Raw genomic sequence first — 19,653 nt, 5'->3', positions numbered from 1 at the left:
TTGCTGGTCGTTGAGTGAAGCTGGGTCTTGGTGTTGAGATGGAGATCTCTTGGAGATTTTCACTGTTTCATATTATGTGGAGCTGGGAGGTCTCTTGTGGACCAGTGTCCTGAAGTTGGTTCTCCCACCTCAGAGACACAGCCCTGACGCCTGGCTGGAGCACCAAGAGCCTTTAATCCACATGGCTCAGAATGAAAGGGAGAAAAAATAGAAAGGAAAGAAAGGAAGGAAGGAAGAGAGGAAGAAAGGAAGGATGGAAGGAAGAAAAGGAAGGAAGGAAGGGAAGAAAGAGGATAAAATAAAGTTATTAAAATAAATAATTATTAAGAAGAAAAAATTTAAAAAGTAAAAAAAAAAAAAAAAAAAAAAAAAAAACCGAAGAAAGGAAGGAAGGAAGAGAGGAAGAAAGGAAGGATGGAAGGAAGAAAAGGAAGGAAGGAAGGGAAGAAAGAGGATAAAATAAAGTTATTAAAATAAATAATTATTAAGAAGAAAAAATTTAAAAAGTAAAAAAAAAAAAAAAACCGGGGCAGTCAGAACCCTAGGACAAATGGTGAAAGCAAAGCTATACAGACAAAATCTCACACAGAAGCATACACATACACACTCACACAAAGAGAAAAAGGGGAAAAAAATAATATATCTTGCTCCCAAAGTCTACCTCCTCAATTTGGGATGATTCGTTGTCTATTCAGGTATTCCACATCTGCAGGGTACATCGTTGATTGTGGAGCTTTAATCTGCTGCTTCTGAGGCGGCTGGGAGAGATTTCCCTTTCTCTTCTTTGTTCTCACTGCTCCTGGGGTTCAGCTTTGGATTTGGCCTCGCCTCTAGGTCGCCTGAGGGTGTCTGCTCTTCGCTCAGACAGGACGGGGTTAAAGGAGCAGCTGATTCGGGGGCTCTGGCTCACTCAGGCCGGGGGGAGGGAGGGGCACGGAGTGCAGGGCTAGCCTGCAGCGGCAGAAGCCAACGTGACAGAAGCCGGCATGACGTTGCATCAGCCTGAGGCGCACCGTGCGCGTTCTCCCAGGGAAGTTGTCCCTGCATCACGTGACCCTGGCAGTGGCGGGCTGTACAGGCTCCCGGGAGGGGCGTTGTGGACAGTGACCTGTGCTTGCACACAGGCTTCTTGGTGGCTGCAGCGGCGGCCTTAGCGTCTCATGCCCGTTTCTGGGGTCCGCGCTCATAGCCGCGGCTTGCGCCCGTTTCTGGAGCTCCTTTACGCGGCGCGCTTAATCCCCTCTCCTCGCGCAGAAAACAGAGGCAAGAGAAAGTCTCTTGTTCCTTCGGCAGCTCTAAACCCTTTCCCAGACTCCCTCCCGGCCAGTCGTGGTGCACTAACCCCTTCAGGCTGTGTTCACGCTGCCAACCCCAGTCCTCTCCCTGCGATCGGACCGAAGCCCGAGCCTCAGCTCCCAGCCCCCGCCCGTCCCATCAGGTGAGCAGACAAGCCTCTCGGGCTGGTGAGTGCCGGTCGGCACCAATCCTCTGCGGGAATCTCTCTGCTTTGCCCCACACAGGCTTCTTGGTGGCTGCAGCAGCGGCCTTAGCGTCTCATGCCCGTTTCTGGGGTCCGCGCTCATAGCCGCGGCTTGCGCCCGTTTCTGGAGCTCCTTTACGCGGCGCGCTTAATCCCCTCTCCTCGCGCAGAAAACAGAGGCAAGAGAAAGTCTCTTGTTCCTTCGGCAGCTCTAAACCCTTTCCCAGACTCCCTCCCGGCCAGTCGTGGTGCACTAACCCCTTCAGGCTGTGTTCACGCTGCCAACCCCAGTCCTCTCCCTGCGATCGGACCGAAGCCCGAGCCTCAGCTCCCAGCCCCCGCCCGTCCCATCAGGTGAGCAGACAAGCCTCTCGGGCTGGTGAGTGCCGGTCGGCACCAATCCTCTGCGGGAATCTCTCTGCTTTGCCCTCCGCACCCCTGTGGCTCTGCTCTCTTCTGTGGCTCCGAAGCTTCCCCCTCTGCCACCCGCAGCCTCCATCCGCGAAGGGGCTTCTAGTGTGTGGAAACCTTTCCTCCTTCACAGCTCCCTCCCACTGGTGCAGGTCCCGTCCCTATTTTTTTTTGTCTCTGTTTATTCTTTTTTCTTTTGCCCTACCTAGGTACTTGGGGAGTTTCTTGCCTTTTGGTAGGTCTGAGGTCTTCTGCCAGCGTTCGGTGGGTGTTCTATAGGAGCAGTTCCACGTGTAGATGTATTTCTGATGTATCTGTGAGGAGGAAGGTGATCTCTGCGTCTTACTCTGCCGCCATCTTCTCTTCTTTGAAGATTAAATTTTTAACTAGTGTGGTTTTGGTGAAGGAGAGCAGGGTAACATTGTGGAGGGGGCACTGGAATGAATTGAAAGGGTTAGGTTACAGTGTTAATAGGGTATCCACTAAATTCTTTGTGACTCTGAGCAAGTCTTGTGATTTTGAACTTTATTATCTTCACCTGCTATAACTAAATAAACTGACATTTAATGGGTGATTCTATTGTACCAGGCACATTGCTGGTCAGCTTATTATACTTCATTCCTCATATTAAACTTAGAAAGTAAAAAGAATCTACAGCTTACAGATGAGGAAATGAAGGTTCCACAATGTTAAGTAACATTCAACATGTTGAGCAATTAAATATTAAAGGACAATTGATTCTAAGTCTTTATTACTCTAAAGCCTTGAAGTTCTTTCTATTCCTGTTTCTTCTGTTTCTAAAAAGCACTTTAATATTTTTAAACTATGAAGCATGCGTTTTGTTTGCTAAGGTGGTAAATTTCCACCTGCCTTAGGTCAGGCTCTCATTTTTGTTCCTGTCAGTTTTCCTACTTGCAGTGTATTCTGATTATTAAAATCTTATCTATTTGTTAGTGCCTGATTCACCAGTGATTTACAGTGATGTCTTCTTCATGTGAGAACTTAAAGCATTTATTATCTATCACTCATTTATTAGTTATATATTTGAGATGCATTTAGTCATTTTATATTTGAAATTTGGGATAGCTCTTGAATTGTTTACATTTCTGCATGTCCATGTATATAACTGTTACACTTAAATCATAAGCTCCCTGAGGGAGCTGCTTCTTTCTTGGCATGTAGCACAGCATTGTGCACATAGCACATATAACTTAATAAATAATTGTGTGAATGAATGCTGTCAACTAGAATATTTTAATCATCATTCCCAGTTATTCACTTCTCATGGGCAAATTTATGTAGGATGCTTTCAAAATATTAAATTCTGTAACTTTACATAGTCAGTGCTGTTAGCTTTTTAGAAAAATGCTTTTTAAAATTTTTGAAGAGGGTTCAATCAAAATCAAAATGAGTTGGAGTTAACATGTAGCCTTATTTTATTTGTCAGGGAGACCAGTTACTTTGCCCATACCTCAGAGTTCCAGAAGCTGGTGCTCTTTGCCTCCCTTTTCCCCTTAAAATCAAAGAAATCAAAAGAACACTTGAGTAATATTTAAGAGATCTGGGTGGTTTCTGCTGCTGCTGCTGCTGCTATTACTACTACCACTACCTCTTCTATGACTAACTAAAAAGTCAGTTAACCATTCTGGGCTTTGGCTTTCTCATCCTTAAAAAAAGACTGAGTTGGAGTATGTGATCTTTAAAGACATAGTGGTCCAGAACTTTTAAAACCTGCAAGTTTAAAGTAAATTAGGTTTCAGAATTGTAAAGTAACATTTGATTCTTGCATTTCAGAGTATTAGTAGCTTTATGTTAATTGGGGTTTTTTTGGGAAAGCATTTGTGATTTCATGTTCTACTTTTATGGTTAATTTTCTTTTCTAATTTATCAGTGCTCCCTCACGTGTTGCTAAAGGAGTTGTTGAGCACACCAAAATGAGTCTACATGGTGCTAGTGGGGGACATGAGAGATCAAGAGATAGACGAAGGTCAAGTGACCGATCTCGAGATTCATCTCACGAAAGAACAGAATCACAGCTCACTCCTTGTATTAGAAATGTTACTTCTCCAACACGACAGCACCATGTTGGTATGTAAAATCAACTAAGCTTCCCAGTGGTTTTTAAAAGCATGCATTTACCTTTTTTTTTTGGCCACGCCTCGAGGTTTGTGGCATCTTAGTTTCCCGATTGATCCTGGCATTGAAAGTGTCGAGTCCTAATCACTGCACCGCCGGGGGATTCCCAATGCATTTACCTTTTTAATGCAGTAATAACAATGATTTGTGCCTAATACTTCAGAGTAAAATTAACTTCTTCTGTTCATTGCTTCTGTTTTAGCTTAGCTTGGTTCTTGCTGTGAAAAACAACTTATTAAATGAAACGTAAAAGTGAATTTCTTTTAAGAGTCTGGGACAGTCTTATAAAAGAAATAATTTGAACAGCCTTTAAAACTGTAATATGTAGATATAAAATTTTTTTCAGGTGATTTTTATCTTGTGAGATATGTAGCAGTGGTTTATTTTAAAATAGTTTGTAGTGAATTATTGATAAGAATCCTTGTTAATCATATTAAAAAAGGAAGTGAAAGGGTAACCATCATAAGGTAATTTATCTTGATTTTTGACAATATTTTAAATTTAATTAAAAAAAACAGAAGAGGAAAAGGAAGGTGTGAAGTGGTTTTTTTTTTCTTTTCTTGACAACTAGCTCAGGTCTTTTTCTTCCTTCCTACTTATTACTATAACTGAATGCTATTACCCCAGGTAAATAGATTGTGTGACTATAAAACAGTAGTCTGAAGTGGAGGTACATAAACACTGTGAGCTTGCTGATTTTTATTTTCCACTCAGAATTGGCAAATTAAATAATTTGACTTACTATTTGAGGTAGTTTGTGATTACCTCGTATAAACCAAAATCATTTATAGTAGGGTCTGATTATGTGGCGACATTTTCAGTATCTAAGTAGGTCTTAAAAGACTAATACTGATAAGCTAAAAACCAACAAAAGTATAAGAGTTGACAGTTTGTTATATGCAAAGTTTAGTATCTGGAAAGAGAATAGGAGATAAATTATTTTATTACTTTAGCAAATTTTACTTTTGGGATGCTACCAGCCTTGTGGAAATAGGCAATAAAAGGGAGGTGTCAGGGTATCTCTGGAGATACAGCAAACCTAATTATATAACCAGTAAAGCTGTACGGAGTGTTCTAAGTAGCTTGAGTCATGGAGGAATTTGGCAAAAGCTGATGAAACTGATGAGATGGAGGTACATTTTTAGGTCACCTTTAAAGTTTAGTAATCTAGCCTCTAAAGGAAACTTATCACAAAATCTTAGTTTTAATGTCCCCTTTGTAGATTATTGGAACAGCTAAAGAAAATTTTCTGAATTTTAACAATGTTTCCTATTAAAATTATAGCTAATAGTATGATCCTATAAAATTTGTAGTAGTGCTTTATTCAAAAATGAGAATGAGAACAAAGCAGTATATCATAAGCTATTAAAACCACTTAATTTGCTAAGACATTAAAAGTCATTTGAAAACATAAATATACTTCTTAATGTCTGCAGTGAAATTTTTTTCTTCCTTTGGGACCTTCCTTTTGTGAGACAAATAGCTGGTTTGGTGATTTCCTTATTAACATAGTAAGAGTCCAAAGTTTGTACTTTGTGTTTTCAGAATAGTGTTAATACTTTCAGTGTTTAGGAGAGTTAAAATTGTTATTAATCTTTTACTAACTTTCAATGCTTATTTATGTGACTTGTGAGAATATTCCTCTCTTTGGGTTTCTATATATTTTTAAGTAGAGCAATAATATAAAATTTACCTTACTTTTGATCTTAGTCTGGGTCAACTTTAGTTAGCTCTACATCTTTTTTAAAAAGTCTACAAAATTAATTTTTTTAGAAAACAATTTGATGTTTTAGGTTTCATTCCTAGAAAATAAATGAACATATATGATCTGTGAAAATGTTATTTGAAATCAAAAAAGCAGAAATGCAGTGATATAAAACAGCTTTTCTAAATCACAGTTTTAAAAAATATATATAAATCTCAAATTTTTAAAAAGAAAATTTGCATAACTTTGTTTAACATCTATATTTCAGAACGTGAAAAAGATCACAGCTCCTCTCGTCCAAGCAGTCCTCGTCCTCAAAAAGCATCTCCAAGTGGTTCCAGTAGCAGTGCTGGGAACAGCAGCAGAAACAGTAGTCAGTCAAGTTCAGATGGTAGCTGTAAGACATCTGGGGAAATGGTGTTTGTGTATGAAAATGCAAAAGAAGGAGCTCGGAATGTAAGAACGTCAGAACGAGTGACACTAATAGTGGATAACACTAGATTTGTTGTAGACCCATCCATTTTTACTGCACAGCCAAATACGATGTTGGGCAGGTTTGTATTGCTGTTCTTTGTATTATTAATTATAAAGCACTTTAACACTGCTTTGGTTTTTTTTTTTTCATTTAAAGTTTTACAGTAATTCTCTGGTGGAATACAGTGTTCCTGCTGAGCTTTCTAGGTTAAATAATTTGCTGAAGTTAATTTGGCTAGAAAGTAGTAGAGCCAGATCTTGAACTTGTTTTTATTTCAAATAATCTTTGCTTTACCAGTAGAAATAGCAAATATATTAGTTAAATGAAGACAGGACACTAAAAGATCTCTATAGGTTGAAAGCATAGATTGTATTTAACAAGGTGAATTTAACAGTGATAATGCTTCCTTCACTTGGGGCTCCCAAATTCAACCTCCAAATACAGCAGGTATCAGCATTTCATTAGCTGAAAAGTTAGCATGAGTTATCAGTTTGATGTAGATACTTAAAAAAGAAATAATATTAACAAGTAGTTAGTAGAATGAAGGAGAGATAATTGTCTCTTAATCTGTACTAGTCTGGAGTAATAGATTAATATAAAGTTTTTAGTTATGGGAACCACAATCTAGAACTGATATAGACAATATGGACTAGTTATGGGAACTTCTGTCTAAGGATATAGACTTGATTTTTCACAGTGTTCAAAACTAGGATCAAACACCTTTTAATTGTAAAATTAGTGCCTTTTTTCTATTCATTCTAATATAAAACGGAGACACATAAATGAAATGGAAGTTTACATGAGGTAAAAAAAAAAAAACAAACTTGTGTTTTTTGCTAGGTTGCATATGTAACTATTTGGCATACGTCTGTGTGTGTGTGTGTGTGTGTGTGTGTGTGTGTGTGTGTGTGTGTGTGTGTGATTTGTAAGTATCTCTGAATACCGAATAAATGCCAGCATGTGACACTGTTTACATTTTGAGTAGACAAATATTTCCTTTTAACATTGGCACTAGACTTTACATCTGTACAAAAAAAAAATGCTTGAACTCTATAAGCTTTTATGTATTATTAGAAGCATAGGGAAGATTGTTGATGGGAGCTCTTAGGAGTATGACTGAACACTGATAATACTTTATATTTTTACCTAAACTGTAAAGGAACACAGTTAAAAGGTAGAAGTAGATATTTGAAATTTTTCTTCAACTGATAGGTTACATTTTTCTTAAAACAAAACAAATGCAAAAGATTTTTTTTGTGTTTGTGATCCATATTGATCTAAAAAGTATAACTTTCCCCTTTTGTAAAAATTTCAAGTATTTGAGAAAATTGCATGACATTTGATTCCTGAAAGACTCTCTTCTTTTTTTCCCAAATCAGTGAAGGCTTCTTTTCATGTCAGTTGACTAAAGCATGTCTTTGGGGATGAAAATTAATATTCATAGGAACTGTAAAAAACAGTTGGCATTCTTTTGGAAACTTTGAAATAAAAAAGGTTTTTTTTTTTTTTTTTTTGTGGTAAGCGGGCCTCTCTCTGTTGTGGCCTCTCCCATTGCGGAGCAGAGGCTCCAGACGCGCAGGCTCAGCGGCCATGGCTCACGGGGCTAGTCACTACATGGCATGTGGGATCTTCCCGGACGGGGGCACGAACTCGTGTCCCCTGCATTGGCAGGTGGACTCTCAACCACTGCGCCACCAGGGAAGCCAAGAGGGAACTATTTAAATAGGGAAATTGTTGAATAGCAAACTTAGATCAGCCATATTTACTTTAGGAATGGTGGCATCATTGAATTCAGAGGTTCAAATTCCTTTAATCACAATTTTAAAATTTTCTTGGGAGTTATGCATTCAGCTTTTCATTTTGAAGGACCTGTTTTGCAAATTGCCTCTTTTCTAAATAGTTACTGTTAAAGGGCCAGCAACATGACTTGAAAAAATATAAATTCACTTGTATTTTCTTTTTGTAAAAATTAATATTAAGAGCTTGTTACTTATTTATTTAGAATTTTCATTCTCTTCTTAACTTGGTCATTCCTCCCTACCCCAGCATTTGATTGCTTGTTTTTCAGTTCTGGAATGCAAGTATAAGAATTTTGTGCAAAATTTGTTACATTTATAGTTAAGATTGTGAAAAGTAACCTAATCTGCATATGCTTATTTTACTTTTTTCTAGTTTAGATTACTATATGTGCTTCTTTATAGAATAACTGCGTTGAAGACAGTAGTTTTAAGGAAAAGGCACTGATAACATAGTTTTCCCTCCCTCCCCTCCTCCCTTTCCCTCCCCCTCCCCCTCTCCTCCCCTCCCCCTTCACCTCCTCCCCCTCCCTCCCTCCATCCCTTCCTTCCTTTCTTTCTTTTTCTGGTTAAAATTAGTATAAGAATTTCTCCTAGGTTGATGTTTTTTTTTTTTTAATCCCGTGAGGTGAAGGGACTGGAAAGTTTTTTAGCTTCTGAATTTTATTAATTTATTTTGTTTTCTTATAGCGAATCTTTACTGCTGTTTCCTCGCACAAAAACATATTTTAATATTTCTTCATTTATTACATTTGCCTGAATAAACTTCTGATAAACATTCTTGAACTAATTTAATGACATAATTTAATGCTTAAATTATAATTCCTTTTTACTTTTGTACATGAAAACAATTTTCCCTTTTGAAGGAATATCTTAGTGACATATTTCTCAATTATTTGCTACCATAGGATGTTTGGATCTGGCAGAGAACATAACTTTACACGTCCCAATGAGAAGGGAGAGTATGAGGTGGCAGAGGGGATTGGCTCTACTGTGTTTAGAGCTATTCTGGTGAGTGCTCTTTCTTATGTGTATTGAATGAATCAGTTGACCCCTTCTTGTTAGGTACTTGGATTGGAAGCAGAGTTCTATTTGGATATCTCTATGGAAGTATCCGGGGCATTTTAAAAAAAATACAATTTATCTTTTTTTGGTGTGTAAATATAATATGATATAAATAAATGAATTTTATAACCTTCATAAAGATAAGATAGGGGATAATTCATCTCTTAGGTCTGCACAGGCAATTCTTTCAAGGGTTTAGTGGTAACATTTCTATAGTCACATTACTCCACCCTCCTTAATTCTATTAAATACAGTAAGTTGATAATTCTTTACTACCAGAGAATAAATGTGGCTACTGGAATTCTGATATTTTATTGCATATAACTAACAATGGACACTTAAGAACATTTAAAAGTCATCTCTAAAATGTATTTCTTACCATCTTTGTTTTAAAACTTAAAAAAAAATTTTTAACTTTTTATTTTGAGGAATATTTGAATTAGTACTACAAGTCCCTACTTATAATTTTAAATCAGTGATAAAGGTTTGATTTATAGTGTGTGACAGTTTATGCCACAGTCTGAAAATATGGTTTCCTTAAATAGTTTTGTGGGAAGAGGAGAGGGAGGATCCTGAGGTACCAGACAGGAAAAGTAGTTGATAGTGATCAGTACTAACAAGTACTTTGAAAAGTACCAGAAGATGTCTTGCTTCCATTCATGTAGCAACTTCAGAAATAATGTTGCTGTGGCTCTGAACCTCAAGAAGCTTGAGGCAGATCTTAATTTTGGGGGAAGTGCCTTTTCAGCTGTCCATACTGCCATTTGACCCCCAATGGAGTTGATAAGTTTACTCCATTACTCAGCTATGGAGTAACTTATCTGTAGCTCTGGGCCAGCCCCTAACAGCATTTTAAGTAGATTTTGGAAATAATTACTATTATTGTTTGTAATAATGTGGGCAACACCAAAGAACAGTATTTGGAAGAAGAATATCTAATTGTGTGTTCTGTTTGCATATATTTGAATACTTGGGTATGATTTTGAAATTCTTTACTAAAAACCTTAAATTTTGCTCAATTCTCTAGGTAATATTTAAGGTAACTTAAAATATATCATTTAACTTCCTTAAAAAATTTTTTTTAAATGCATGGTAGTTATGTAGACAAATAACTTGTAACGGGGAGAATACATATGCATTAGCATGATATAATAGAGAGAAGAGATGCATAAGTAATGAGGAGACCTGGGTGCTAATCTTACCTCTGCTGTTAAATAATTTTATAATAACTGGGTGAGTCAGTGAACCCATTTGGACATAAATTTTTCTTGTTGGTAAAATGAAAAAGTGGTTAGGTGAATGGAGGTCCCACCTAACTTTAAAATTCCACAGTTCCTCAGAGTACCACGATTTTTGAAAATTCTGCCAGCCCAACCTTAATAATAGTTTTGCCTACCTCGTGCACAGGATGTTTTATGCATTCTTTACTTTTTATTTCAGGATTACTATAAAACAGGAATAATCCGTTGTCCTGATGGCATATCTATTCCTGAACTGAGAGAAGCATGCGACTATCTTTGTATCTCTTTTGAATATAGTACTATTAAATGTAGAGATCTCAGTAAGTATGATGTTTTGTGTGTGAGTGTTTGTAGAGTTAAAATATATTAGAATGAAATGCCTGAAACAATGCTGTTTACCTAGACTTCAAGTATTTGTTTAATTGAATTCTAGAACACTAATACCATGAAGATTATTTGTGAAGGTCCACAGAAATCTTTGTAAGCTCTTGGTGTAATTTTCCAAAACTTTCTTTCAACTTTAATAATTTTTTTGTTTATAGTCTCTCCCAGTTTTCCTCTTCAACTGTCTCCTCTATCATTTGTTGCCTGTCTTCATCTCCCAGCTTGGGAGCCCTGGCTTTGGCCAAGTGTGGTATTTGCCTTCACTCCTCAGATCACATCAACCAAAAATTTATAATTTTTTTGTACTTGCCATGTAATATAACATCCTAAGGCACTATGAAAGATATAAATAATTCTCAAAAAGAGTATCTGTCATTAAAGATTTTAGATTGAATACCAAATACCTAGCCCTCATTTATACAAAGGGTTAAATGACTTTATCCAAGAACTTCAAACATAGTCTCAGAGCAGGGTCCTAGACCTTTGGAAATCTTAACTCTGTGATTGGTATTTTCCTGTCACTCCCTTCCTTAGTACCCCTCCCTTTCACTGTTACATCATGCCTAAGAAAAAAGGTGATTATACACAGAAAAGTCAAAATGTATATGAGAATTTTCAAATGTTGACTTGCTTATTAAGTGGTTGGAAAAGTTCAGAAGAAGGAGATGTCATTGTGGGCTAGTGGGATTGGGGAAGAGTTCAGAGGAGACAGGTAGTAAAGAGTGAATAGGAATGTTTTAGCAAGAATGGAGTAGGAAGGTTACTCATTTGGGGATTACAGATGTAAGTGATAGACTTTGGAAATAACCTAGTTGGTGCAGAGACTATACTGGGACTGGAAGGAGATGGAAATAAATAGGGGGGCCAGATTTTGGAAGGTCTTTAAACTAATATTCTTACATTTTATCATATGTAATGTGGGAAGCCATTTTAAAAGTTTGCTGTCTGTGGTTATAGATATATGTTAGTCCCAGATATATGGTTATCTTTACTTCATTACCTAAACTCAACAGTAGTTTAGCAGAGTGGGGTCATACCTTCTCAACATTGATGTGTTAGAAATTGTGAATGGGAAATTTTATTTAAATTTGTAAGGCAACTACTGTATATTTAAATGTAGCTAACCTTCATGCTTAATTATGATCTAACTTCTTGAAAATGAGTGGCCTTATTAGGTCTGTTCCTAAGTACCGTTTTCTTTTTGCCAGATATTCTTTAAAGTCTCCATAGGGACAAAGGCTTGGATGGTCCACCTTTGAGTCCATTTCTATATAAATGATATTTAAAAGTTTAAAGTCAAGTAGCTGGACAGCTGAAGCATACAGCTGTAAACTTGAACAAAGTTGTTTTTTCACATCTTAAAAAATGTTTTTTTGAAATCATGAGCATTATTCTAATTTATAATTCTTTGACTTCAAGTTTTGTGTTTTTTTTATTCATGGGACCATTTTAATTTAACTTTATATGATTAAATGTTGAATTTTGGTGACTGTCATAAAAAAACACAAGAATTCCTTATACATGAATGGATTTTAATTCTGTAATCCTTTGGACATAGTTTACCTTGTCATCACTGTTAAGTATCATTTATTTGTTATGGAATTAAAGGTAAGAATATTTATGTGTAATATGGTTTTTCTAGACTTTTGGCCTTTTAAATAATACTTGTGTTTCTAGATTACTTGTAATATGTATTACTGGAAATTTAGAGATTCTCATAGACTTTATTGCAACAAAGCTATATAGAATTTGAAGAGATAGAAATGGTCTTGTAAAATATAAAAGGATACTGTAGGTGTAGACTTGAGTCCAAAAATGAATTTTTTCCTGCAAATATGTGCCTTTACTGAATATTGTAATGGCACTTTACACTAAAATGTCTTTTTGTCTCTTACCTAAAATTATAAAAGTACTAAATGTATATTGAATAGAGCATCCTGGATTTCTTGGGCAAGTTACTTAAAACCTTGTTTCTTAGTTGCCTCATCTTTAAAAAGGGAGACAGTAATACTACACCTCACAGGGTTGTTGTGAAGATTAAATGGATAGTGCTTGACACATAGTGTTAAATAAGGGTTTGCTTTAAAAAAAAAAGTAGCAAAATTAGGAAATAAAGGTAAAGTAAAAAAAAATATTGAAGGATCATATTGTACATGCTATTTTATATTTCCACATGAAAATATATTGTGAATAACTGTATTAGAAAGCATGCTTTAATAACTTATTTAATGGTTTACATAGTTATCACTCATTTTCTGCATTTTTATTGAATACTCACTTTATACTAAATATTAGGTATGTAAAAAGCAACAAGGCAAGACCAACCCCTGTCCTTATCATGCTTGCAGTATAGTGGGAAAAACAGATGAGTAAATTATATTGTGTTAGAGGAAGAATAGGGTACTAAATGAGCATGTAGGAGCTGTACCTAACTCAGGTGTGCGGGCTTGAGGAAGCTTTCTGGAGGAGAGGAAAGAGGAAGCGTGTTTCAGGCAGAAGGAATGCTATGTTTAGCGGCAAAAAGATTAGTACAGTGAGGAAATGACTTGTTAATCTTCTGTCATAGAGCTTACCACATAGTGAAGGAACTTTGTGATAGGTTGGTAGCTCCCCAACTAGGCTATAATTTCTTCACTGTCCATATTCTCTTACCAGGTAAGCACTGTAATCCAGAAGAGGTTTTGAGAACCAGGGCTGGACTCACAAATGAAGGCCTGGGGCTAAGAGAAATGAAATTATAGTGTCCAGGGTGAAAGTGGTATGGAAAATGAAATTTAAAGTTTGCAAAAGGACCAGTTCAGAAGGCCCAGGAAGAAAGGCACCATCCACGTGGGAGATAGTGGGATTGTAAACAAAGATCAAAAAACTGAAGTTACATTTAGTTTGAGAAGGGAGATAAGAGGCAGAGACTATATTTGGAGTCACAGAAATATAGAGACACTGAAACGACAGAGACACTTGTATGTTTTCTCTCTGTCTCCTCTCTTTTCCCCCCACCTTTATTAACAAGCCAGACGACTTCCTTTTCCCTTCCTTGGGAAACTTGTATCTCTAAATGGAGAAAGGCTGTTTTGGAAGAGAAAGGGGAAATTGGGGAGGGAAGTTTCTCTGATTTCCTTACTCCCTACCTGCTGGTCTGTCTGATTTCCTCTCCAGCTCTCACTGATAAGGAATTGATTCTTCCCCTCATCTCCCTTCCTCCCTCCCTCCCCCTCCCCCCTCCCTCCCTCCCTCCCTCCCTCCCTCTCTCTCTCCCTCTCTCTTTCTCACCCCAACCCCAGTCTTGCTCTATTTTTCAGTTTATAGCATTAAATCAGTTTGAATTTGAGTACAGGGACTATACCTTTTCAACTTTGTGTCCGTAGTGCCAGGCACATAGTAAGGATTCAGTAAACATTTGTTGAAAGAATAAACTCTTTTATCCCTCATGCATTGTTTAGGACACTGTTGCACTTATTGTCATCTTCTCTAGTATCACTAGTCTTTCCCTCTTTGTATAGAGTAATCCTCAGGCTCAAACATACTCAAATCTGACCTGTGTCTATTGTAGACATTCAAAAAAATATATCATTTGAAAACTTTTGAGCTTTTCATTGATTCTTTGAAGTTAATTTTTTGCAAGAATTAACATGTTTATTATACTGACTCCTCCTCCAACTGCTATGTCTTTCCATTTATTCAGTTTTCTTTTATGTCTTCTTCTGCTATGGTCTTATTACGTTTATTCTTTGGTATTTTGTATTTTTGTTACTGTTGTGCGTAGAATATGTTCAGATTTTCTAACTGCTAACATATGAGAAAATTATCGAATTTTGTATATTTGTGTTTAGCCACCTAACCAAACTCTGTTTTATTTCTAATAGTTTTTCAGTTGTTTCTTTTATATTCTTGGTAGATAATTGACCCTGTTCTAAGTAAAACTTTTTATATCTTTTTGTCTTACTGATTGACTATAATATTTTCAACAACGTTAAATTTAGTGGTAATTCTGGTACCCTTGTCTTTAAAGGCATTTCCTTTAGGTTTCACTGTTAAGTCACTCTTTCTTCAAGACTTTGGCTCTTCGACATCTGTCTTTTAGGTCTTCTACTTATTTTCCTCTCACTTGCTCCCTGATCCTTCATACGTTGAATGTGGTCCTTCCCAACTGTTCTGTCTTCAGCTACCTTCTCTCTCACAGAATCTATACAATTAATCTAAGTGATGCCATTCATCACTGTGGCTTCAGATATTACATATATACTGTAGATGTCCAGCTGTTTTTTTAAGATGTATTATTTATTTTTGGCTGCATTGGGTCTTTGTTGCTGCACGCGGGCTTTCTCTAGTTGTGGCAAGCGGGGGCTACTCTTTGTGGCGGTGCACGGGCTTCTCATTGCAGCTGGCTTTTCTTGTTGCGGAGCACAGGCTCTAGGCGCCTGGGCTTCAGTAGTTGTGGCTCGTGGGCTCTAGAGCGCAGGCTCAGTAGCTGTGGTGCACGGGCTTAGTTGCTCTGCGGCATGTGGGATCTTCCCAGACCAGGGCTCGAACCTGTGTCCCCTGCATTGGCAGGCGGATTTCTTAACCATTTTTTTTTCTTAGATTCCATATATATGTGTTAGCATATGGTATTTGTTTTTCTCCTTCTGACTTACTTCACTCTGTATGACAGACTCCAGGTCTATCCGGCAGGGGGATTCTTAACCATTGTGCCACCAGGGAAGTCCCTCCAGCTATTTATCTCTAATTCCTACCTACCAGTTACGTATTTCTAGTTTACTATTTAACTTGTGTAATTTTTTTTCCTTCTTAATCAGGCTTTTAATGAGTTCCATGCATATAGTACATATAGTGATGAACAAGACAGACATTGTCCCTGCATTTATGGAGTTTACAGTCTAGTGGGGAAGACAGGCATTCAACAAATAATGAAAAGCTGTGAAAATGCAGTGAAGAAATGAGATGCTGTGACAGGTGTATGGTAAAGGGGCTATGGAGGATCATTATCTGAGTCAGTGACATTAAAGCTGAGACCTAAGGGAATGGAAAAGAGAGTGAGAAGCTCTCCAGGCAGCAGAAATGGTATTTGCAGAGGCTCTCAAGTTGGAAGGAATATGACATGCTTAAGGCACTGAAAGAAGGGAAACATGGCTACAGTGGATGAGGTAGAGTGTGAGTGGTGAGATATAAGGCCAGAGAAGTAGGGAGAAAACAAAATTTATTAACTAAATAAATGTTTATTAACTGTACATTCTGTACCAAGCCCTGTGCTAAGTTCTGGGGATGCAGCAGGAATAAACCAGGCAAAACTTCTGTTCTAATGGAACTTACACTCTTCTGGGGGAGACAGACAATAGACAAGGTAAACAAGTAACATATGAACAAATACCATGGTATGTTAGATAGTGATATGTGCTGAGGAGGGAGAAAAAAGTGAGGAAGGGACAAAGAGTAATATGAGAGGCCTTCATTGCAGAGGAAAATTGAAGTAAATTCCAAGCAGAGGTTAACAGTGAGAGCAAATGTTGAAGCAGTTTGCCTGGCATGTTTGAGAGCAGCAGAGGCTAGTATAGTTGGAGTGGAGTGAGTGTGAGAGTGTCAGTAGTAGGAGATGAGGCCCAGGGGAGTGAGGTCTTGTAGGGCCTTTATTTTTTGGCTTTTACTCTGAGTGAGATAAGCCATTGGAGGGTTTTGAACAGAGAAGTGATATGATCTGTAAGGCTGCCATGTTTTACCATTTCATGGGTGCACTGTTCACACAGAATTCAATGTAGACTCATGCAGTGCTGTATTCCTGATCTGACGTAGGCTTTAAAAGAATCACTGTTGGCTATTGGGTTGGAAATGGACTAGAAGTAGAATTAAGATACACACAAAGAGGTAATTAGGAAGCTATTATCATAATTCAAATAAGAGATGATGGTGGCTTAAATCAGGGTGGAAGCAGTGAGAAGTGATCAAATTCTGGATATATTGGATGGTAGAGTTGTAAGGATTTGCTTGCTGGTTGAATATGAGGTGGGAAAGAGAGAAAAGGACTTTACCTGGAAGTGTGGAGTTGCCATTAATTGAGATGGGGAGAGACTTCATGGGGAGCAGAAATTTAAAAGCTTGATTTCGGACATGTTAAATTTGAAATACCTATTAGACCTTCAAGTAGAAATGCTGAGTAGGGCATTGGGTATACATGTCTAAAGAGAGAAGTGTGGGCTGTTTATATGTGGGAGTCATCACTATATGGATAGTATTTAAAGAAAAAAAATTTAAAGGACTGTGCACACTGATGTGTAACCTCCTTTTTCACATAACAGGCTTAAGGACCAAGTTGAGGATTTGGGACTTTTATTCTAAGGATAGTACAAGCCATAAAAGGTTTAAACTAGAGACACCTATTTAGATTTGTTTGGCTGCAGTGGGGGAAATGAATTATACAGAGGCAGAGGCAACTGATGGGTTCTACAGTAGTTTGGGTTAGAGTTACTGATGACTTGGACTGCGGGGGGTGTGCAGTGGGGCTGGACTGTGTTTTGGTTGTAACTGTTGTTCTGTCACAGATCATTCCAAACTTAGTAGCATAAAGTGTGATTATTCTTATTTTGTGGGCCAAGAATTCAGACAGGGTACAACAGAGATAGCTTATGTCTGCTTCACAATGTCTGCGGCCTCATCTTGTGAAGAATTGAAAGGATGAGGTGACTGAAAAGGCTGAAGGCTTCTTCACTCACATGTCTGCACCTGAAGTGGGACAACTCAAAGTCTGGGTTCAGTGAAGACTGTCAGACAGAGTAGCTCCACGTGACCTCTTCGTGCGGCTTGGGCTTCTCCAGGCCTGGAGACTGGGTTCAGAGAGGAAGCATCTGTAGAGCAAGCATTCCCAAGACCAAGGCAGAACCACAAGTCATTTTCCCCTCACCTCTGCTGTGCTCCCCTGGTTACAAGCAAGTCAGTACAACCAGCCTAAATTGAAGGAGAGAGGAATTGGACTTCTCTTTCTGGGAGGAGATATCAAAGTCACATTGCAGAAAAGCATGTGGCATGAGAGATTTTGCAGCTGTCTCTGGAAAACAGCATCTTCCAGAGAGGAAATGACACAATTCAAGATGTATTTAAGAGGTGGACTTGTTAGGTCTTGGGGAATGATTGAATTAAGAGATGAAAAAGGAATCAAATATTCATTCATTTATTCTACAAATATTTAAGAGCCTATTATATGACTAGCACTCTTCTGAGATGATTCTGAGAACTTGAGTGGATGGTGATGCCATTTACTGAATTGGAAAACACTGCAGAGAGAGAGAGAGAGACAGAAATGATTACGTTCAATTTGGAGTATATTGAGTTTGAGGTGCCGGTGAGGGGGCATCCGAGTGAAGATTTCCAGGAGGCAGTTGAATATAATGCATCTAGAATATAGTAGGCAGAATTAGTAGAATAAATTTGAGAATTGTCAGCATAGGTGAGAGAAAAAAAGAACTTAGAACTTCCCTGAGAAATAACAGTACTTAATGACAGGCTGGAGGAGAAAAAGTTGACAAAGGTGACTGAAGAAGAACAGCCAGAGAGGAGAAAGAAAACCAGGGATGGTGGTATCAGATCTTAGGGATGAGAGTATTTTAAGGAGGGAGTGGTCCCTGGAAGACATTCCATCAAGAGGTCAAATAAGATCATGATTAAAAGTTGTTGGGCTTCCCTGGTGACACAGTGGTTGGGAGTCCATCTGCCGATGCAGGCGACACGGGTTCATACCCCGGTCTGGGAGGATCCTGGGAGTCCATCTGCCGATGCAGGCGACACGGGTTCATACCCCAGTCTGGGAGGATCCCACATGCCACGGAGCGGCTGGGCCCGTGAGCCATGGCCTCTGAGCCTGCGCGTCCGGAGCCTGTGCTCTGCAACGGGAGAGGCCACAGCAGTGGGAGGCCTGCGTACCGCAAAAAAAAAAAAAAAAAAAGTTGATTGTCAGGCAGAAGACCTAGATAGACATTTCTTCAAAGAAGACATACAGATGGCCAGTGGGCACATGAAAATATGCTCATCATTGCTAATTATTAGAGAAATGCAAATCAAAACTAGAGGTACCACCTCACACCTGTCAGAATGGCCGTCATTAAAAAGTCTACAGATAACAAATCCTGGAGAGGGTGTGGAGAAAAGGGAACCCTCTTACACTCTTGGTGGGAATGTAAATTGGTGCAGTCACTATGGAAAACAGTATGAAGGTTCCTCAAAAAAAAAAAATAGAGTTGCCATATGATCCAGCAATCCCACTCCTGGGCATATACCCAGACAAAACTAATTTGAAAAGTTACATGCACCCCTGTGTTCATAGTAGCACTACTTACAATAGCCAAGACATAGAAACTACCTAAATGTTGTCTATCAACAGATGAATGGACAAAGAAGATATGGTGTGCGTATGTATGTGTGCGCACGCGCGCGCGCGCACACACACACACACACTGGAATATTACTCAGCCATAAAAAAGAATGAAATAATGCCATTTGCAGCAATATGGATGGACCTAGAGATTATCATAGTAAGTGAAGTAAGTCAAAAAGACTAATACTGTATGATATCACTTATTTGTGGAATCTAAAATATGACACAAATGAACATATCTACAAAACAGAAACAGACTCACAGACATAGAGAACAGACTTGTGGTTGCCAAGGGAGAGGGGCATGGGGGAGGGAAGGACTGGGAGTTTGGGACTAGCAGATACAAACTATTATATATAGGATGGATAAACAAAAAGGTCCTACTGTATAACACAGGGAACTATATTCAATATCTTGTGATAAACTATAATGGAAAAGAATATGAAAAAGAATATATGTATAACTGACTCACTTTGCTGTATAGCAGAAATTAACACAACATTGTAAATCAACTATACTTCAGTAAAAGTTTTTTAAAAAGACGTTCATTGTCTTTTTTTTTTTTTTTTTTTTTTTTGTTATGCGGGCCTCTCACTTTTGT

General features: G+C 38.1%; 1 protein-coding gene across 11 annotated transcripts in view; it reads left to right on the top strand.

The window, feature by feature from the left end:
- BTBD10 (BTB domain containing 10) overlaps nt 1-19,653 on the top strand; it is a 91,199-nt gene that overhangs the window by 47,175 nt on the left and 24,371 nt on the right. For all 11 annotated transcript variants that reach the window (XM_055091663.1, XM_055091664.1, XM_028501408.2 and 8 more), the window contains 4 exons: nt 3,783-3,979; nt 6,001-6,286; nt 8,912-9,014; nt 10,509-10,629. In XM_055091663.1, coding sequence (XP_054947638.1) covers nt 3,783-3,979; nt 6,001-6,286; nt 8,912-9,014; nt 10,509-10,629 — 707 coding nt within the window. The remainder of the gene's footprint in view (nt 1-3,782; nt 3,980-6,000; nt 6,287-8,911; nt 9,015-10,508; nt 10,630-19,653) is intronic.

Source organism: Physeter macrocephalus, chromosome 16, assembly GCF_002837175.3.
Source record: "Physeter macrocephalus isolate SW-GA chromosome 16, ASM283717v5, whole genome shotgun sequence".
Classification (NCBI taxonomy): domain Eukaryota; kingdom Metazoa; phylum Chordata; class Mammalia; order Artiodactyla; family Physeteridae; genus Physeter; species Physeter macrocephalus.
The sequence above is the reverse complement of the archived record's forward strand: the minus strand, read 5'-3'. Positions and strand labels throughout refer to the sequence as shown.